This window comes from Neodothiora populina (genome assembly GCF_041146345.1).
Source record: "Neodothiora populina strain CPC 39397 chromosome Unknown canker_contig_15, whole genome shotgun sequence".
NCBI lineage: Eukaryota > Fungi > Ascomycota > Dothideomycetes > Dothideales > Dothioraceae > Neodothiora > Neodothiora populina.
Window position 1 is genome coordinate 1,049,003 of NW_027191413.1, and position 18,948 is coordinate 1,067,950.

General features: G+C 51.3%; 8 protein-coding genes across 8 annotated transcripts; 6 read left to right on the forward strand and 2 right to left on the reverse strand.

Moving 5' to 3' along the window:
* Window positions 1-2,095: 2,095 nt before the first annotated feature.
* AAFC00_002717 (uncharacterized protein) lies at window positions 2,096-4,796 on the forward strand (the record flags this gene model as incomplete). The annotated part of the gene is made up of 4 exons (XM_069342071.1): window positions 2,096-2,120; window positions 2,180-2,241; window positions 2,296-3,815; window positions 3,869-4,796. The coding sequence occupies 4 exons, from the start codon at window positions 2,096-2,098 to the stop codon at window positions 4,794-4,796; spliced, it is 2,535 nt and encodes an 844-aa protein (XP_069198578.1).
* Window positions 4,797-5,459: 663 nt separating this feature from the next.
* Window positions 5,460-7,893, forward strand: AAFC00_002718 (uncharacterized protein; the record flags this gene model as incomplete). Its single annotated transcript, XM_069342072.1, has 5 exons — window positions 5,460-5,838; window positions 5,906-6,003; window positions 6,059-6,904; window positions 6,967-7,737; window positions 7,795-7,893. 5 exons carry the CDS (start codon window positions 5,460-5,462, stop codon window positions 7,891-7,893), a joined length of 2,193 nt encoding a protein of 730 aa, XP_069198579.1.
* A 752-nt stretch (window positions 7,894-8,645) lies between these two features.
* On the forward strand, window positions 8,646-10,973 carry AAFC00_002719 (uncharacterized protein; the record flags this gene model as incomplete). The annotated part of the gene is made up of 1 exon (XM_069342073.1): window positions 8,646-10,973. The coding sequence occupies one exon, from the start codon at window positions 8,646-8,648 to the stop codon at window positions 10,971-10,973; it is 2,328 nt and encodes a 775-aa protein (XP_069198580.1).
* A 590-nt stretch (window positions 10,974-11,563) lies between these two features.
* On the forward strand, window positions 11,564-13,681 carry AAFC00_002720 (uncharacterized protein; the record flags this gene model as incomplete). Its single annotated transcript, XM_069342075.1, has 1 exon — window positions 11,564-13,681. The coding sequence occupies one exon, from the start codon at window positions 11,564-11,566 to the stop codon at window positions 13,679-13,681; it is 2,118 nt and encodes a 705-aa protein (XP_069198581.1).
* Window positions 13,682-14,039: 358 nt separating this feature from the next.
* On the reverse strand, window positions 14,040-14,907 carry AAFC00_002721 (uncharacterized protein; the record flags this gene model as incomplete). Its single annotated transcript, XM_069342076.1, has 2 exons — window positions 14,040-14,438; window positions 14,536-14,907. The coding sequence occupies 2 exons, from the start codon at window positions 14,905-14,907 to the stop codon at window positions 14,040-14,042; spliced, it is 771 nt and encodes a 256-aa protein (XP_069198582.1).
* A 527-nt stretch (window positions 14,908-15,434) lies between these two features.
* On the forward strand, window positions 15,435-16,071 carry AAFC00_002722 (uncharacterized protein; the record flags this gene model as incomplete). Its single annotated transcript, XM_069342077.1, has 4 exons — window positions 15,435-15,542; window positions 15,659-15,750; window positions 15,816-15,892; window positions 15,953-16,071. 4 exons carry the CDS (start codon window positions 15,435-15,437, stop codon window positions 16,069-16,071), a joined length of 396 nt encoding a protein of 131 aa, XP_069198583.1.
* Window positions 16,072-16,340: 269 nt separating this feature from the next.
* AAFC00_002723 (uncharacterized protein) lies at window positions 16,341-16,963 on the reverse strand (the record flags this gene model as incomplete). The annotated part of the gene is made up of 5 exons (XM_069342078.1): window positions 16,341-16,352; window positions 16,422-16,529; window positions 16,587-16,733; window positions 16,800-16,861; window positions 16,924-16,963. The coding sequence occupies 5 exons, from the start codon at window positions 16,961-16,963 to the stop codon at window positions 16,341-16,343; spliced, it is 369 nt and encodes a 122-aa protein (XP_069198584.1).
* A 460-nt stretch (window positions 16,964-17,423) lies between these two features.
* AAFC00_002724 (uncharacterized protein) lies at window positions 17,424-18,019 on the forward strand (the record flags this gene model as incomplete). Its single annotated transcript, XM_069342079.1, has 3 exons — window positions 17,424-17,595; window positions 17,690-17,820; window positions 17,876-18,019. The coding sequence occupies 3 exons, from the start codon at window positions 17,424-17,426 to the stop codon at window positions 18,017-18,019; spliced, it is 447 nt and encodes a 148-aa protein (XP_069198585.1).
* Between the last annotated feature and the right edge of the window lie 929 nt (window positions 18,020-18,948).

Sequence of the window (18,948 nt, forward strand, 5' to 3'; positions counted from 1 at the left end):
CGATGAGGCCGGCAAAATTTACCCTCGTCGTGTGACTTGCAAGTGGTCGTGACCGACCCAGATGAGGATATGCGGTGTGGTGCCGGGTATACAATAGTGCGGAGTCCAGATAATAGTTGCGTCACGAAATCCGCTGATCCAAAAATCCAGTGATAGAATAGGCGTGGCTAACAGCAATGAGGAGAACAAAAGAGCAAGGCAAGGTTATATTCGCACGCAGCTAACTCGGTCAGAAGAGTGGAGAAACGATCGCTGTGGGGTGGACTCGGACAGAGGAAGGTTAGTCTAACACTGGATCATCTGCAAATTCACAATGACAGAGATGACAAGGTTTTCCTTGGGCATCGAATGAGATTGTGCGATGTGGCACGCAGCACCGAGAGGTCTGGAGGGGTTTTCGAGAACAGATGCAGATGTTTCACCAGAGAAGAGCAGTACCGGTATGGGCGTGACAATGTGCACTAACCCACGTTTTATCCAGGTCTTTCGTCATGCAAAAGCTGGACAAGGGCAGTGCCCAAAACCGCGCGGCATAGCTCTCCGTACAAATCCGCTGACCAGCTAGTGATAGGCTGGTCAAAAGTATTAATGCACTAAGCTTTGAAGTATCCGCTGGTCTTGCTTACCTACCTTACCATTTTCATGAACATGGCGAAACGGGCTAAGCTGTTTCGGCACGCGGAGCAAATACCGCGGCATACCGAAGACAGACTTGACTGTTCGTAATAGTACCTTGCGCTTCCGGTCATCCCGCGCAATCTCAGAATTAACTCCGCCTCTTCCTGACAGCTCATGCCATGGCTCGTGCAATAAGCTGATATTTTTCCCATCCCTCCATCACCATTGTCAGAAGAGCGCGCGGTGTACGATGGCAACTGGGACCCCGCTTTAGCCTCCATGATGTCAAGGTGGAGACTCTCCCAGACAGGAGACGGTGTAAACTCTGCTGAACATGGAGGCAGTTGTGCGTGTAGCAATATTTGAGACACACACCAGTCCTTCATCCCGGACAGTACAGTACAAATACATCTACGATGGTGCATGTCCCACAGGAACAGGGCCATTCTCAATTGTCCACGTGAAACCGACAGAAAGTCCAGCGAGAGTCTTCAGGCCCACATACTGTCGGTAAGGTACGTAGTTTCTACATCACTAGAAAGGACTCCTGAAGCGCAAGCTCTTTTCTGCAAGGGTCTTGTGCGAAACTCTTGCTCTAGTGCTCTATGATTGTGTCCGCTGCTGTGTGAGCAGACGATGTCATCAAAGCCCAATGTCAAGATAGAGTAGGTGTGGCTCAAGATCTGCATTCCCAGCAACAAATAACACAGATCTCCACGGAGAGATCTGCACTGGGAAGCCAAGGACTCACGTCAACCTACAAATATGTACGGATCGTGAATCGCGACATCTAAGTCATTGTCATACCATAGGTAGTGAGCGCACATGCACACACTTTGTTACTGCATTTGCGCATTTGCAAGGCATTCATTCATGAGGCACACGATGCCGAGGCTGAGTTAAGCCATATATTGACCGATGAGTTTGCAAGACAACTCTATCCTACTTCCGGAGGCGATGCGGCCTTGGTGTGTCGATTCGCCAATGCGAACCGTTCGTTGGCAACAACTTTAATCGTCTTCCGTCTCTGATTCTTCGTTATCAATGTTGTTCCGTCCGAACACGGGCGTCGGCACCTTAACTCCGCCATACAAGGTACAGTGATGCCAGATCTCGTCCTTATAGACAAGGCCCATACAGTAGCAAGCCATGTAGCGATCACCGTCATCGTCGACCATCTTGTATCGCACATGCCTCAGGCACTGAGGTCGCGTTAAGGTGGAGGTAGAGTACATGTAGTATCTTTATGCGAGCTCGATGCGAGATGCCTTATCGCATTCCCGTGACTTGCAAAACAAGCTCGCACCAATCTACCTGATATGGCCTAGCTCAACTCCGCGAACGCGTCTTGCTTAATTAATTTCTTCAGAGACGACGCGTTTTGTAGTAATCGACTCCCAAGGGATCTGATTATTATTCGGGACTAGACAGAGAATAACAATTTACGTTCGATTGCGATAGCGATGCAGGTCTGACCATGCAAGAGAACGGTCCGCACGATGGTATAAAAGTTCTATCTATCTGTTGTCGCTTGCCAATTATGTTACTTACGTCTTTACAGGCCATGCGTTGCCCCTCAAGGGCATCATCCTGTGCAGCACATCCATCAGCCAGGATGTTCGGGTCAGTAGGGTTAGTTGATATAGATGATTGATCATACTCATGGGAATCCCGCAGACATCGCTGGTCGAGCTTTCGAATAACATGGGTGCCATTCACCGACTGGACCTTACGACAGACGTGACACATCTAATAGTGGGCCAAGTCGATACACCCAAATACAAGCATGTTGCGAAAGAGCGGCCTGACATTCATGTCTTGCATCCGAAATGGATCGATGCCATGCGTCTTGCCTGGACATCGGCCGAGGATTTCGATGTGTCTGCAATCATGGAAGAATATCGGCTCCCTGCTCTCTTTGGACTACAGATATGTGTCACTGGATTTGATGACCTGGACCAGCGACAGGCTTTGATGCAGTCTATCAAGGACAACGGTGCCACTTATAACGGAGATCTCACCAGAGCCGTCACGCATCTGGTCGCCAGAAGACCGGAGGGCCTAAAGTACGAGCGAGCAAAGCAATGGGGGCTGAATGTTGTTTCCATAAGGTGGCTACAACAAAGTCTCGAACGCGGCATGGTCTTGGAAGCAAGCTTGTACGATCCCTTACTGTCCGAAGATAGGCAGGGACAGGGCGCTTTCATTAGGGATTATCAAACAACGAGTGCAATACGGAAGAGGAACATCGACACTACAAGAGCTCAGATGCCAGAAGAGAACAGCAAGCGAAAGCTGCGTAGGACTGTTAGTTCACGTCTGAACAGCCACAGTCAGACTATGTGGGCAGAGATATCTACGGTTGAAGATGCGGCTCCCATCAAGAACGAGAGTCATTGGAATGAGCCAGGACAAGTAGTTGACGAAACAACCTTAGCAATCCCTGAAGATGCTCCTACCCAGAGGACTAGTTTTACCGTATCCGGAGAGGTGGTTGGCCAGCCAGGTACTAATTCAGCAGAACACCCCGAACCCAGAAATGGCTTATTTTCGAGCTGTCTCTTCCAAGTCATGGGACATCCACCGAAACGATCTCAGAAGATACTTGAGATCCTGCAAAATGAAGGGGGTCAAATCGCTGATTACCCAGACGACCTCTACTCTGCCGTCGAAAGCCAAAATCACCAACTGACTGCGCTCATAGTACCAAGCGAGTGGCATAAAGAGTCGGAAGAAGCACTACCTGATGTGCCCGAGGATACTTGGCTTGTGACGGAATGGTGGATCGAGCGATGCATTGTATCGAAGTCAATCATTGACCCCCAACAAGACTTCTACAGTCGCCCACGAATGGCCTTACCGATGGAGTGTTTCAAGGACCTCATAATCAGCACATCAGGGTTGGGCAATGATGCCAAACTCATGCAAAATATCGTCAGATCGGCTGGGGGTGAATATGACGAGCATCTCAAGCCTACATGTTCGGTTCTTGTGATCCGTTCGGCGGCTTCAAACAAAGCAAAGATCACATACGCTATGAAGCATAACGTCCCTGTTGTCTTCGAAAATTGGTTTCAGACATGTGTAACGCAGGGTCAACGACTCCCTTTTACTCTGTTCCGAGTACCTCATCCAGACAAGGCAGATCGCGTTGTGCGGGGACAAAACGCCAGCAGGCAGTCTGAAGTTCAGAGAAGGTACATCAATGTTCCATGACCTCGTTCCGTTCATACAGCTGACACTTTGTCAGGAAAGATGACTCGCATGTACAGCGATTATCTGCAACAAGGAAAAAGAGCTCCGTGCCCTCGCTGAAGCTTATCAAGACAACTACGATGCAGCCACCGCGGGAACCTCAGATGGTACTCAAGCTGGAGACATCGAAGAGCACTACAGTACCGCTGCCTTTTACAGAAGAGGATGCATCGCCTGTCGATGACAATCCAGCCCCCTTTCTTGAACTTGCTCATTCACATGGGACGGAATCGCAGCCACTGAGAGAACTGCCACCAAATGCCTCGAACTCGCCTTTGAAGAAGTCCGAAGCGAAGAACAGCACAAAGAACACAATTCCATTAGCTGACTCACATGGTGAAGATCACCTGACTCCTACACATACATATACGGATTATGGTCATACAAGCGAAGACCTTCCGAATCTTGCACTAGACGAGTATATGGACCTGCCGATCGGTGAAAGAGTGACAGAAGTGCACACAACGACAGCGCCAGCGACCGACGATGACAAGCTTCGCTTGACTGAAGAGATCAAATCACTACTAGAGCGGAGGAAGGAGGCATCCGCTTCAGCAGAGCAAGCTTTGCCACCGAGAAAACGAAAAGACAGAAAGCTTGGCCGTGCTCCTTCTAATATGTCCAATCCTCCCGCGCCCGCATCGCTGAGATATGGTAGAAGCACAGAGGTGGAAGAGTCTACAGCCTCTGCAAGCCCAATGGACCTAGGCATGATAATACCTAGCCAGCAGCTGGGCTACGAAACCGCAGATGCAAAAGAGCATCGAGCAAGAATGAGCAAGCGCACCGGGACAAATCTCCTGGATAACGAGAGTACAGGCAAGCGAGTTGAGAGTATTGGACTTGTCAAGGACATCGCTGCCGACAACGGAGGAACAAGTGTCGGTGGACGAGTCAGACGCAGTCGTCACGCGAAGTCATGATCAGTCGTCCCTACGAGAACATATCGGCCGACGTCTTCCTATGCGATATGAATAATGACTGAGGGGTTACATAGCCTTTGCATAATAACCGCAATCCGAAAGCGTTTATCGTTCTATCACAGCGTTTCACTGGGTTATCCTATGCATATGATTGTATGATACCCATATGAAAAGACCCTTGAATGCGGCATCTTGGAGTAATCTCGGACTCAGTTTTCGCTTCATAAAATTGAGCCGAATTTGCGTACGTGGACGATTCGTTGCCGCACCCATCACATGAATGGTGCTCCTTGACATTCAGTGAGATAAGACTCTAAGATAGATGATATGAACCTTCGGTAGTTGTTCTTGCCACCATCATGCTCAAAATCTTGGCGCTTATGTACATGCATGTGGGACGTTCTTCGACACTTCACTTTCCCCGTCAAGAGCTTTGGCCACATGAAGCGGCTGTACCTGTTTACGTTCCGTTAGCCTCACGTGCGTTCACCTTGAACATCATCACAATTCACAATATATTGTTCTACCGTTTAGAACATCCTGTCTTTGTCTTCTGATTGGCAAGGGTAATAAATACTGACTCGGTTTCTCCGGAATTTGCCATTCGAGCCTGCTTCTCGAGGTGTTTTCATCATTACATCAGACACTTGTCAACACTAGACAATGATTGCTGGATTCGATGAGTGGGCGGCCTCTGCCCAGGTAGGCCATGTGCTTCCTCTTGAGCAGCTGCGCAATCATAGACTCGGTATTGATGCAGAAGATTACATCAACAACCTTCTCGCGAACCAACCGACACGTGAGCCCCTTCTACCCGCTCTTGGGGGTCTTCCATTTTCCTTAAAGGGGATTGTGGAGAGCCATATCTCGATCCTCGAACAGCATGGCGTCGAACCTACCTTTGTCTTCAATGGCCTCAGTCACAATGCTCAGGAAGACCGGATGCGCATCATGGCGGGCTCCGCAAAGGCCTTCGCCGCGGCTTGGGACTTATATGGAGCATCTCAACCCGACCAAGCTGTGAACGAATTTGGAACATTGTGTATGAATTCTGTTCTCCTACTAAAGCTTTTCTGTGTTGGTCGCTGACGCTGATGATTTCTTGCCAGGCACTCTGGATGTCGAGAATGTGTACCGTTATGTACAGACTATTCTACGTAAGCGCGGAGTGAAGTTCTTCATTGCTCCTTATAGCGCTGCCGCTCAGGTATGTCAAGTGTTTGGTTGATTCAAACTCCTCAAATTGACCTGATTTATTGTAGCTTGCATCAATCGCTGGCTCTGAATTTTGCGATGCAGTGGCTGGCTCGCCCGAAACCCTCATGTTTGAAATCGATAAATTGATTACCAAGCTAGACTTTGAGCACAAGGAGATTACGCTGGTGACGCGCAAAGAATGTGTCGAAGCGCTTGGCTGCACCTCAATTGGCATGTTCGTTGATGCATGTCTCTTGGCCGGCTCTTCTTTCCTACCGACGCTTCCTGCACTGGAGAATGAGATATCCCCTCTCCCGAAGCCACCGAGGGTCAAGGCAGCTGCAGACTTACTCAAGCAACGCAATGTTCACACCAATGTTATCTGCATGCAATATCAACAAGAAGACCCCATCATGGCTGCCATGGATTATGTCGACAGATACCGCAAAGCATCTTGCTCTATCAAGCAACACGTCGTCATGCGACCAAGCGGAGAGGTAGTCTCACTGGATGCTCCTCACGTGCCCCGCGATATGCATGCGTTTATGGGTCAGCGACTACCTGACGAGATTTTTGCATACCTTTCGCGTGGCATCATTGGACCTGAAGTTCCGCAGTGGCGGTCATTGGGCGTGATTGTGGAGCGACCCCCACTTGACGGTGGTGAGTCGCAAGTTTACCATCGTCTCGTTCGAGAACGTCTTACACCTTTACGGGCATCTGCTGTGGGCCTCCTGTCGCAATCCCTGAACCGTTACTATGGTAAAACAGACATTACCGTTCGATGCTGGTTCGACATCGATGGCGATCACACCAACTTGGGCATACCGGGAAGCTCAGATCCTCGAGCTGAAATAGCCGCTTGGAATGTACGAATTGAGCAAATTGGAGAGAGAGCCAACCAACTTGAGGTAAGTCGGCTTGTCGTGCGATTAGTGCATCTTTTACTGTTGCTAACAGTGGAACATGATAGCGTGAGATCTCTTCGCTTGCTTTCTCGGTTAAGAGCCTAGACGACACCAGCTTTGCGAAAAGCACAATAACACCAAAAACGGCTGGTTACAAGCCGCTCGACGGACCATCAGAGGTCCGTTGCAATGCGGTCTGGCGTTTCCTACAGTTGCGCGGTTATATCAGCGCAGACCATACCCTGTCTCCGATAGGCAAAAGTCTTTTGGCTGCTTTTATCAAAGCTGGCGACCAGCGACTTGAGGAGTCTGTCATCGTCGCCCTGGAGCTGTTGCGCCTGGATGCACTGAACGCAGATGATATGTTCACCAATTACGGCGGGGCCCCCATGAGAGGAAGCGAGACAGACAAAAGGAACACACTCCTCATCAGCCGAGTGGCCTGCCTTGGCAACCTGGAGCATAAGAGTATAGGTTTCACTGGCCCTCTGAGCCGACATCTGCTCGCGTACCGAAGTATGATCTCGGTGGTCCGACGTAGTCTGCGCGACATGGTGGAGATGAGCTTGTGCAGTATGCTTATGGACGGCACTGTGACACGCGATCTATCATTGGCCGAGCTAGCCGATGTCAGCTTTGATCTTCCATTCCTTTTGGAAACTGATTGCGCTCTTGGAATTGCTGTCAAGTCATACCTGGACGAACTCGCAGGTCATCCAGACCCGTCTTCGCCTGAAGCTCGTGAGGAGACCAAGACAACTGGCGTCAGCCCCTGGTTCCCCCATGCCAAGAACTTTGTGGGTGACCTGGAGAAGGCATTCAAGCTATGGGATGCGGTATGTTTTCAGTCTTCACTTACCGTTTGGGTTTGGGCTTCGCTAATACTGTGCTAGGTTTATGCCGCAGTTGAGGTTGCACCATCCAATGTGATCTCGTCCAAAGATAAGAAGATCTGGGAGGAAGCGAATGCCTGGCTTGCGGAGAGAAGATAGGCACGTTTTGTTTCCTAGGCCAGCAGGCCACGCGCACAAGGACAACAACAACAACAACAACAAGAGGGCGAAAACTTGGCACGCCACCTTGATGAGGTCTTGCTGTAAGGCGGCAGCTATCCCATGCGCCCATTCTCCCTTGACATCATACCAAGCGTCATCTATGAAGGGTTAGTCGCACAGGAAGTGAAATTTGCTTCTAGATTACTATAGATACATAAGTGGACCGGTGTCACCATGGGACCGTCACTTGAAATCAAAAGTCGATTATAACGAAACCGAGTGTGCAAGCAACAAACTAGAAATACATGCAGGCGTGACTCGAGCCACACGAATGGTGTGGAATTGCGAGCCCTCACAGTCACAGAGACCACCAAACATGTCTCGAATTAGCTTCTTTCTGGTATTCAAAGGGGATTAGAGCCATTAGGTGTCCATTGCGAAAACAGTATCAAGGGCGCCAGGGTTGAAGACAGGGTCACCTCCAGGCAGATGCCAAGACTGGTGACGTCGAACCTCCAATCGGTGTTACCTCACCTCCAGGTTACCTACGGTACCTTACACTACCTGAATTACCCTGGTCAATGAAACTCCTTGATTTGACACAGACGCAAAGTGTATCTATATTGGCCTCTTCACGTGTTCGTGCATTGTTGTTTTATGCTCTGTCAACGCTTTGGAAGGCTTCCGGAAGAGAGAAACTCTGACCGTCACCGTGACAGTGTCCTACCTGTGAATCAGTTTCTGTCAAGATGTCAGATACTACGCCATCTACCAAGTTTCTCGACTTGCCGGTTGACGTTCTCTATCTCATCTTTCCGCATCTCGCTGTCACAGATTTCATCTCCTTGACATCAACATGCAGTGCTTTGCATCAGTCATCATTTTCCCAGTATGCTCCTTTCTGGGCTGCAGCAACTCGTAACACATTCCGTGTCCCCAACCAACCAGTAGTCGAGAATGATGGATCAAGATGGCGAAAAATGTATAAGCGTCTTCGCACTCAAAGTAAAGTGTTTACGTGGGGCAACAATGAAAAGGGTTGCTTAGGCCACAGCACCGTGACATACGAGCAGTTGGGCCAAGTCGGCCCTGCCATGCGAGGACGCCTCGTCAGACGCAGCAGACATGTCAGTTGGCCGCAGCAAATGATGAACCTGGACTCTGTTGGAATTGTAGCTGATCTGCAATGTGGGGGCTGGTCTACGACGATGCTAAGCTCAAAAGGTGCATTATGGAGTGTTGGAGCACTCGATGGTCAAATGTTCGTTCACCATCGTGGGAGACCTAATGCGCTGCCTATGCAAAAGCCTCAGTTCACTCCAACAAAATTGAGATACCCGCCTGGTTTGCCTCATCCGAATGACAGGTACGAGCCTGCTACTGCGGTGCGACAGTTTTCTTCTGGTCGAGCCCATGTACTGGCCGTCTCGGACTCGGGACGTATCTGGAGCTGGCAGAATATCGAACATGCTGCGTACAATGTCAAGTTCTGGAATGTCGACTTGAGAGAGCAATCGAGAGAAGATGATTTTGGGTATGTGAGAAAAGTTGTTGCAGGATGGAACAAGAGCTGTGCCCTGGTGAATGGCGCCGGTATCGTTGTCTGGGATCCCATAAGTCGGGAAAATGGAGCACAAGAAAGCGAGGAGGATGCTGCTCTCATACTGGAGACAGCCGTGGCGCCCTTGACTGCATATCAGCAATCATACTCTGGAGACTCGTCCGAGATCGCCAGAGAAGGTCAGCACATTGGTGAAATACAGAACTTCATCTGCCTTGAGGATCACCTTGTATTCAATACCCACCTTGGGAAGGCTTTTGCGGCCAGGATTACCTGGAACGGAGCGGACCAAGCTGTGTCAGAGCCTGTAGAGATCGTGTTGCCGACCGACGAGAGTGACGCTTCATCTTCCGTCGAGCCGCCCACAGCCACGGATGTGCAAGGCTCCTTCCGCTCATTTGCAATATTCACCTCCAATGGAGGTGTTCTCACTGGAGACCAAGACATGATCAGCAACCTCATCAACTATTCTAACCGACCAATACCATTCAAGCGTATCCCCGCTCTTCAAAACGCCTCGGTGATATCTCTCGCATTTGGTGACTATCACTTGCATGCCCTTCATGCATCCGGGCATATCACATCTTACGGCACAGAGCCTCAGGGTTGTGGTGCACTGGGTCTTGGTGGTCACGGCGATCCGGAGGGTCGACTTCGTGGTCTCAGATACACAGGTATCGGAGGAGACGGAAAACTTGTGCCGCACGCTTATACTATCGGCCGCCGAGTATGGTTTGAGCAAGAGAAGGAAAACTGGATCACTTTTCTGACGAGTGGCGGTGTAGACCCGGAAGAAGCAAGGGAGCGGATGCGCATGTGTGCAGACACGAGTGTACAAGGTGAAGTCAGCGAATGGGTAGAGCAAGAAGGGCGGGCCTGGGAGCAGAAGATGACCGAGCTTGGAGCAGAGCCTGGCGAAAACGCAAGAGACAGTGGCGATAGCAGCCTGGACGACGATGGTCTGTGTACATACTTTGCGCTCAGCGTCACAGCCGCAGGTTGGCACTCCGGAGCTCTTGTTCTAGTCAACGAAGACTTGGCCAGAAGCACAAGAGAGAGATGTCTTGTTCCGTTGCCTTTACCATCGGATGACACTGAGACACAATCGCCGGGGGAGGTTGGCGGCGACAGCACCACTGAAGCTCAATCTCGACAAGACACATCTCAAGGACAGCCCGACTCCTTGATCACGCAAGTCACAGGCATGATCAGCCGTCTGACAACATCGATATGGCCGGCCCAGAACCCGAATGGTCCCATGACCGCAAACACACCCAACAATGGTTCAGTCTCACGTCCAGTAGTCTCCGCCCGCCACGACGCCTCGAATCCACACGCGTTCCTACATCCATCGAACCACGGGGCCGCCGACCAGCAGGGGCGGCAATATGTCTGGGCTGGGGACAGTTTCCCAAGACTTGTACTCCGTCATGGACGGGAGATGCCCGGGTCATGTGAGTTCTCCCAATGGAGAGATGGGCGGCCGGAGTGGGATTTGAGCTTCGAGGTTCCGTAAATGACCCTTTTCCATACTCTGCAGTCTGTCCGGAATGGTGGCATGGTGGCAAGAGGGATGAAGTTGAAGTATCCGCGCCCACGGACTAAGAAGGCGACTATAGTGGTTACAACATTCCCGTCACTCTCACAATGCTACAAGTTCGTTCTGACAAAGTCATACAAATACCAATACATGATTGATATGATCACACGATTGATATGATTACACGATTTCCTGGATGGAGAGCATTATTATCAAGGCTTGTCTGAACACCTCAGGGTTCAAAGATGCGGGAAGCTGCGCAAAAGGGGTATAGCGTGGCTGCCGTTCTGACGTCTTATCTCCGCTTGATAATCAATTTTCGGGCTTTAACTCTTTTGCTGCATATTTCTCGATTTCTCTCTTTACTGCGCCCAGCTTCAGTCACACTGGCTGAATAATTATTCATCAACCATCTATCGACGTATTTTGGTTTTCTGTCTCTGTTCTATCGCAACAAGGAAATAGACCACGAATTGTTGCGGACACTCTCTACATCACAGGCCTGACCTAGGCGAACGCCAATCGACCCTGTCCTCGATCTACCCCTCTAGTTATCAACCGCCACCATGGTTCTCGCCAAGTCCAAGCAGCAGGTCGGACTGGGCAATGCCCTCATGAACGATCGGTTCGGCAAGGGAAAGAAGTCGGAGATGCACAAGGGAGGTGTGGCGGGAAACATCAAGCGTACCAATAAGGAGACGGGCGAGACGTACATCACCAACAACAAGGAGGATGCCGCCTACATGAAGATGCGCTCCGTCACCGAGCAGGGCGCCCTCGACGAGTTCTTGTCGACGGCCGAATTGGCTGGAACCGACTTCACTGCGGAGAAGATGAACAACGTCAAGATCATCCACAAGGACCAGAAGAACCCGTATCTGCTGAGCGCGGCAGAGCACAACCGTGTGCTCAAGAAGCACGACAAGAACAGAAAGAGATTGACCGTGCCCAGAAGACCGGGTTGGGATTCCAGCACCACGAGAGAAGAGCTGGACACCAAGGAGAGACAGGCCTTGCTGGAGTGGAGAAGAGGCCTTGCCGAGCTGCAGGAGAACCAGGATCTGCTCTTGACTCCGTTCGAGCGCAACCTGGAGGTCTGGAGACAGCTGTGGAGAGTCATCGAGCGATCAGACCTCGTCGTGCAGATTGTCGATGCCAGAAACCCCTTGATGTTCAGATCCTCCGACTTGGAGAATTACGTCAAGGAGGTCGACAGAAAGAAGCGAAACTTGTTGCTTGTCAACAAGGCTGACATGATGACACACGAGCAGAGGACGGCGTGGGCACACTACTTCATGGAGCACGACATCAACTTCCGTTTCTTCTCCGCCGAGCTGGCCAAGGAGATGAACGAAGCCAAGGGTCTGACCGAGGGTAGCGACGACGAGGCAGACTCCGAGTCCGAGTCCGAGTCCGAGTCCGAGGTCGAGGATGAGTTAAAGGAACAGATCGAGCAGGCCACCCAGGGCGACGAGAACGCCATCGAGCGGGAAGCCCGCAAGGTCGAGTTCCAGGAAAAGCAAGAAGAAGACGGCAAGTGGGTCGACGAAGCGACCGTCGATGGCGCACCGGAGAGCGACACTCTTCCTTTGTCGCTCGAGGAGGCTACTCGCATTCTCACCACCGACGACCTCGAGGCGTTGTTTCTGCAACACTCGCCCAAGCAAGTGCCCAACCAGGACGCCGACGCTCCCGTGAGAAAGACTCAAATCGGTCTTGTGGGATACCCCAACGTCGGTAAATCGTCGACCATCAACGCCTTGCTTGGTGCGAAGAAGGTGTCCGTGTCCGCCACCCCTGGTAAGACGAAGCATTTCCAGACCATCCATTTGTCCGAGAAGGTCATTCTGTGCGATTGTCCCGGTCTTGTCTTCCCCAACTTTGCCACCACCAAGGCCGAGCTCACTTGCAACGGTGTTCTCCCCATCGATCAGTTGCGTGAGTACACCGGTCCCGCCACTCTGGTCGCTCAGCGCATCCCTCAATCCTTCCTCGAAGCCATCTACGGCATGAAGATCAACATCCGCCCTCTCGAGGAGGGTGGAACCGGCACCCCCACCGGAGAGGAACTCTTGCGCGCCTACGCGAGAGCTCGTGGCTTCCAGACCCAGGGACTGGGTCAACCCGACGAGAGCAGAGCTGCACGATACGTGCTGAAGGACTACGTCAAGGGCAAGCTTCTGTTCTGCGTGCCGCCTCCCGCGGAGCCTCCCATCGACGAACGCGAGTTCAACCGGGAACTTTACGACTTCGCACACCTGCCGGAGAAGCGCCGAGCTCGTCTGGCCGCCGACGTCGACAGCGCTCTGACGGGCACCGACGACCCGTCTCTCATGGACCCCGAAGCCGACTTGATCACCATGCCCTCAGCCGAGGGCGCCAAGACGCGCAGCATGGACAAGAAGTTCTTCGCGCCGGGCCAGGGTCGGGGAACGGTGAACATGCCTTTTCATCACAAGTACAGCGAGGTGGGCAGCGCTCAGGTCGCCGAGACGGGCGGCAGGATGCTGACGGGCCGCAAGGCCAAGGTGATGACGGCGCTGGAGAACGACATGGATCTCGAGGATCCTGCTGTCAGGAGCCAGTTGGGGCTGGGCAGCAGTAAGAAGCACTTCAAGGCGTTCAAGAAGAGGGAGAAGAAGATCAGGAACAATCACTCCGAGTACAGTGATTTCATCTCTTGATTGGTTTTTTTTTATTCTTCAGAAGGAATTCGAGGTTGTTGTTGTCGTCCCTGCATGTTCTGGCGTTTTGTTTCGGGTTTTTGTCTTGGCTTCATGAGATTATCGATGGACCACGACATGTCTTGTATGCTCTCTTTTTCTTTCTTAGGTAAGAAATCGAAACAAGAAAAGGAATGAAATGAGAAAAAAAAAAATCTATTTCTCATGCCGTGATGTACAAGTTTTATCTTCATTGGGGGGAGGGCCTTCCCTGACAACATCTAGACCAACCGTCCACGAAGCTGCCCCTTTAATTCCGTCCTTGCATGTAACCACACGTCTATCATCATCATTTTCCAGACCAGACCGGACCAGACCATCAAAACAAAACCCCCTTAGTGCTAGGAACCTCGCCCTCCTTCCCTATTACTCTAGCACTAGCCATGCGAATCGCGCCCGCAATAGCCTTGAACGCGCTCTCGGCCTTATGATGATCATTTTCTCCTCTCAACACATCAACATGCATCGTGACGCCCGCGCCCTGCGTGAACGACTGCAAGATATGCGGGATCATCTCCGTGCTGAGGTCGCCGATTTTCTCACGCTTGAAGACGGGCTGCGCTGCAGGGACAGAGGGGTAGGGCACAGCGAGGTTCGAGACAAAGTACGGGCGGTTGGACAGGTCCAGCACGCAGCGCGAGAGGGCTTCGTCCAGAGGCGCGTAGGCGTGCCCGAAGCGCGCCAGGCCGGCGGTCGTGTGCAGGGCGGATTTGAACGCCTTTTTTTTTTCTTTTCCGTCAGCATTCTACCTTTCATATCGGATTGACGAGAGAAGGAAAGGGAAGGGGAGGGGAGAAAGAAATGGGACATCGCACCTGTCCCAGCGCAATAAACGTGTCCTCGGCAGTGTGGTGGTCGTCGATGTGTAGGTCGCCCTTGGTCCGCAGCCACAGGCTCCAGCCTGAGTGTTTCGCCATGGCGTGGATCATGTGGTCTAGAAACCCTAGTCCTGTGTCGATGTCTATCGTTTGGGACGCTGTCGCTTGGGCTGCGTGCTCTGCTGCTGCTGCGTCTGATGAAAATGATGAAGAGGAAGTCATGCCCGGGACGGGCTCGAGGGCCCCGCCGTCGATGTTGAGGGATAGCGCGATCTTGGTCTCGTTTGTGTCGCGCGTTATGGTTGCGCTGCGGATGCGCTGGTTCGTGTTGGCTACTGCCTTGAAGGTGTTGGGGTCTGAGCAGGACATGGTTTCTTTTTTTTTTCCACTTCTTTTGCCTCTCTTCTAGGTATTTTTCTGTCTTCTTCTGTTTGTCAATTGGACCAGAGGGACAAGTAGAACAGGAAAAGTTCAAATGTTTCGTGCAAGTCAATCAATAATCACCCGAGTCGTGATTCGGTCATCTCTCTCCATCAAAGTATAACTTCACAAAACGCCAAGTCTCGTTCTTTCCACTCCCCGCAGCATAATGAACCGCAAGACGACCAGAAAAGATAATCGGCAAAAAAAAGGAGATGGAACTGATAAGATAACCTTAATTTTTCTCTTGCAGCCAGCCAGCCAGCAGCCCTCATTGCAGCAAGCAAAGCACCAGGTCCCTCTCTCTCTCTGCGGGAAGAGCGGACTGTGACGAACGAACCTCCGCGATTATCAAAAATTCCCATCCTCCCTCGAAAAATTGTCTGGGTGATAGCACAGCACAGTCGAGGCCACGACACATACAACGCTCGTTTTTGAATAGATAAACGTAGAAAGAAGAAAACAAGAAAAGAAGAATGAGCGCAAATGGAGACCAGGAAATGACGGATGCCGTCGTCGTCGCCGGTGCGGGAATTGAGGATGTCGAGCAGGAAGAGTTTACTGAGCCGCAGCGTATCAGAGTGGTATGTTCCATTTTCTCAGTTATTCTTATCTCAATCTGGAAGAAAAAAAAAAGGGAAAACAATTACAAAAAGAATGTAAGACGCATTGGTTTACTGACATCGTATAATGAAACCAGTTGCCTGGGTCAACGGATACCGCTGCCTCGTTCGAGTTCACAAAGGAAGATCACACGCTCGGAAATGCGCTGAGGTATATCATCATGAAAAAGTGAGTCCTTTTTTTTTGTTCTTTTATCCCCTAAACATCTGGCTAATCGGATCATCAACAACAAGTCCCGACGTCGAGTTCTGCGGTTACTCGATCCCGCATCCTTCAGAGGCAAAGATGAACCTGCGCATTCAGACATGGGGTAAGTCAAAACCCAGACTCTTATGGCCGTGAGACGAAAACTAATAGAAAATGAAAACAGACGACGTCAATGTCTACGACGTGCTAGAAAAGGGACTGAACGACCTCATGGACCTGTGCGACGTCGTCGTCGACAAGTTCACCCTCGCGCGTGATCAATTCAACGCCATGAAAGCATAACCCTTCACAAGAATGCTGTGTCCATTTCACGATATACAGGCAGCTTGAGCGTCCGAGGCGTTTTTCTTTTGTTTCCTCTCATGTTTTATGTACGCTCTTTTTGCATTCGAGGGAGTTTTGTGTTTATAATTGGTATCATTACAGACAGAAAAGAAGTCTGGGGGGAAAGGGGTTCCAATGGATCGGGAAGAAACAGAGACGGGGGGCAGGCAGGCAGGCAAGGCGTATGTATAAAGAACTATTCGAGACCTTTTTTTTTCTTTTTCGGTTTAGTTGCGTCCCTGGAGGATGCATGCGTCAGTTGTCGTCGTCTCTTGTGATATGTTTGTCAAGGAAGGCAAAGGACTCACCTCCAAGAAACCCTGGATGAAGTTCTTGGGTAGTGCGGCCTTGGGGTCCTCCTCGGCGCGGAAGTACTTGAGGACGTGTGTGACTTGCTTCCAGAAGTTGAGAGTCTCCTGTTTTTTGCGCATCAGCCATTCGTGTCCGTCAATCCGGCGTCTTCCTTTTCATACCTGGTATTCCTGGTGCGACTGAAACAGCAGCACATCGACAGTCTGCAGCTGGCCGACGTATCTGTGCCTCTCGAATTCCTGTCGCATCTTGGTCCGGATGGATGAGACGGGCATGTTGAGCGAGTACATGGTCTGGATCTCGGGGGCCTGCGTCGGGTTCATATCAACCAAAACCATTCCTTTTTTTTCTTTGTAGACCAGCAGGGTTCATACCGCTCTCAGCCATTCCCGGTAGGACTTGAAGACTCGCTTCTGCGCATCGCTCCAGTTGACGGCTGTTTGGCGGTTGTTAGTGGTGTAGATTCGGGGCGGACGGGACAGGACAGGGCAATCGTACAAGAGCGCGTCCTCTGCGCGAGATATGTAGGGTTGATCATATTTGCGCGATAAAGAAGTCTCTCGGGCAATTCACCAGTCGATCATCAATCGAGGGGAGATTGGAGATTGGAGATTGGAGTTTGGAGATTGGATAGTAGTGGATGGTGGAATGGTATGGCGATTGCTGCTGACCACCACTTGCTGCTTGCTCTGCTGTTGGCTGACGGGAGACCTTGCCCTGCGCTCTCGGAGCGGAGGGGAGCTTCCGAGGTTCCGGAGTCTTTTGCTTTGCTGGAGTCAGCCCTAAGGCATCTCAAAGTCAGGCATCAAGGTATCCATCCGTGTCTATACCTTACCTTACCTTCCCGTAGCTTAGCCTCAATCACAACCAACAGCACCCCTCCATCGTCCCCACCCAGCGATATTTCTCACCATCATCATCGCCACCCCCAACTTCATCTCGACAAGCCGTCCCACAAGAGCGCAACAAGGAACAGAAAGATCAAAAGAATCGCAAAAATGCCGCCAATCCGCAGCGCAAAGAACCGCAAGCCCCCACCCGACGGCTTCGAGGACATCGAAGACACCCTGCTAGAATTCAGCAACAAGATGAAAGACGCCGAGAACGCATCGCACGAGGGCCGCAAGAAACACGAGATGCTGTGGCCTGTGTTCCAGATTACACATCAGCGTATGTTTTTTTTCTGCTCTTCAATCAAGAGACTTTCCAGAGAAAGAAAACCAAAGGAAAAAGTGCTGAGCTGACACGGTTTACACATATGCAGGCTCTAAATACATCTATGATCTGTACTACGAAAAAGAAGCCATCGACCGCAAACTCTACGACTGGCTGCTGAAGAACGGATACGCCGACGCGAACCTCATCGCCAAATGGAAGAAGCAGGGTTACGAGAAGGTGAGTCGGCACTCGACTGACAGGAAAAACTCATGCTGACCGTTGTTGCCACCAGCTATGTTGTCTGCGCTGCATCCAGACAAAAGAGACGAACTTCAACAGCACCTGCATCTGTCGCGTGCCCAAAAACACTCTCAAGGAGGAGCATACTGTCCAGTGCGTCAGCTGTGGATGCAGAGGATGTGCGTCTAGTGATTGAGCCATAAGACTTGACTCGGCGACTATAAGAAAAGAAACAAGGAAAGAAGAGAGGGACAATCGTGTCATATACCCAACAAAGTGCCGAACATGGGGAAATCCTCCTGATTATACCACGGCCTCGGAGAGCCAGCATGGAACGATACCCCAACATACACTACTCCAGTCCACAGCCGGCCGGCCGGCCGACGCATACTCCGTTCCGAGGCATGTCTTTACGCCTCCCATCTACGCTTGCAGGAACAACGCGACACACCCTCGCAGCACGTCAAGCGCCAACGTCCCGCAGAGAGCATCCGAGATGGAAGAAGATTCACCACCGACTAGAAGCGCTTGGAACAAGAGAGTGGCTGCTGCTGAAGCGGCATCATTCGGAGGGCATCGAGCATCGTTGGATGAAGACTGCTGATCGAAAAAGAAGAACATCTAGTAGACACGGTGGTTTTGCTACCGGCATTCTGAGCGCTCGAGAACAGCGAAGAAAGAAGGTCTGGTTCTCATCGAGCCATAATCATCAATAGTCGATGGCGGGGCACCGAGTCGAACGCAGGAAGGTTACTGCAACAAAAGACTCACGAATAAGGATCACAGCCAGACTCCAAAGGCCACTGCCCAAACTCAAGTCCCAGCGCCCTACCCTTCCCGTCGAACCTGACCCCTTCCGACCTCAAAAGCTCCATTTTCTCCCGAGCATGTTTCCCCTCTATGCCCCACTCACCCCCGAACCCCCCTATCTTGCCACCAGTGGCCAGCACCCGATGACAGGGAACCAGAGGCGCAAAGGGATTGTTCCGCAGCGCATTCCCCACCGCGCGCGCAGAACACTCGTACGTGAACCTGTCTATATACTTTTTACGTTCTGCGGCTGTCGCGCCAGGTCCTGGATCCCGGGGCCGATTAAAGTGCCCGAGTGCGGTGATGTAGTCTGAT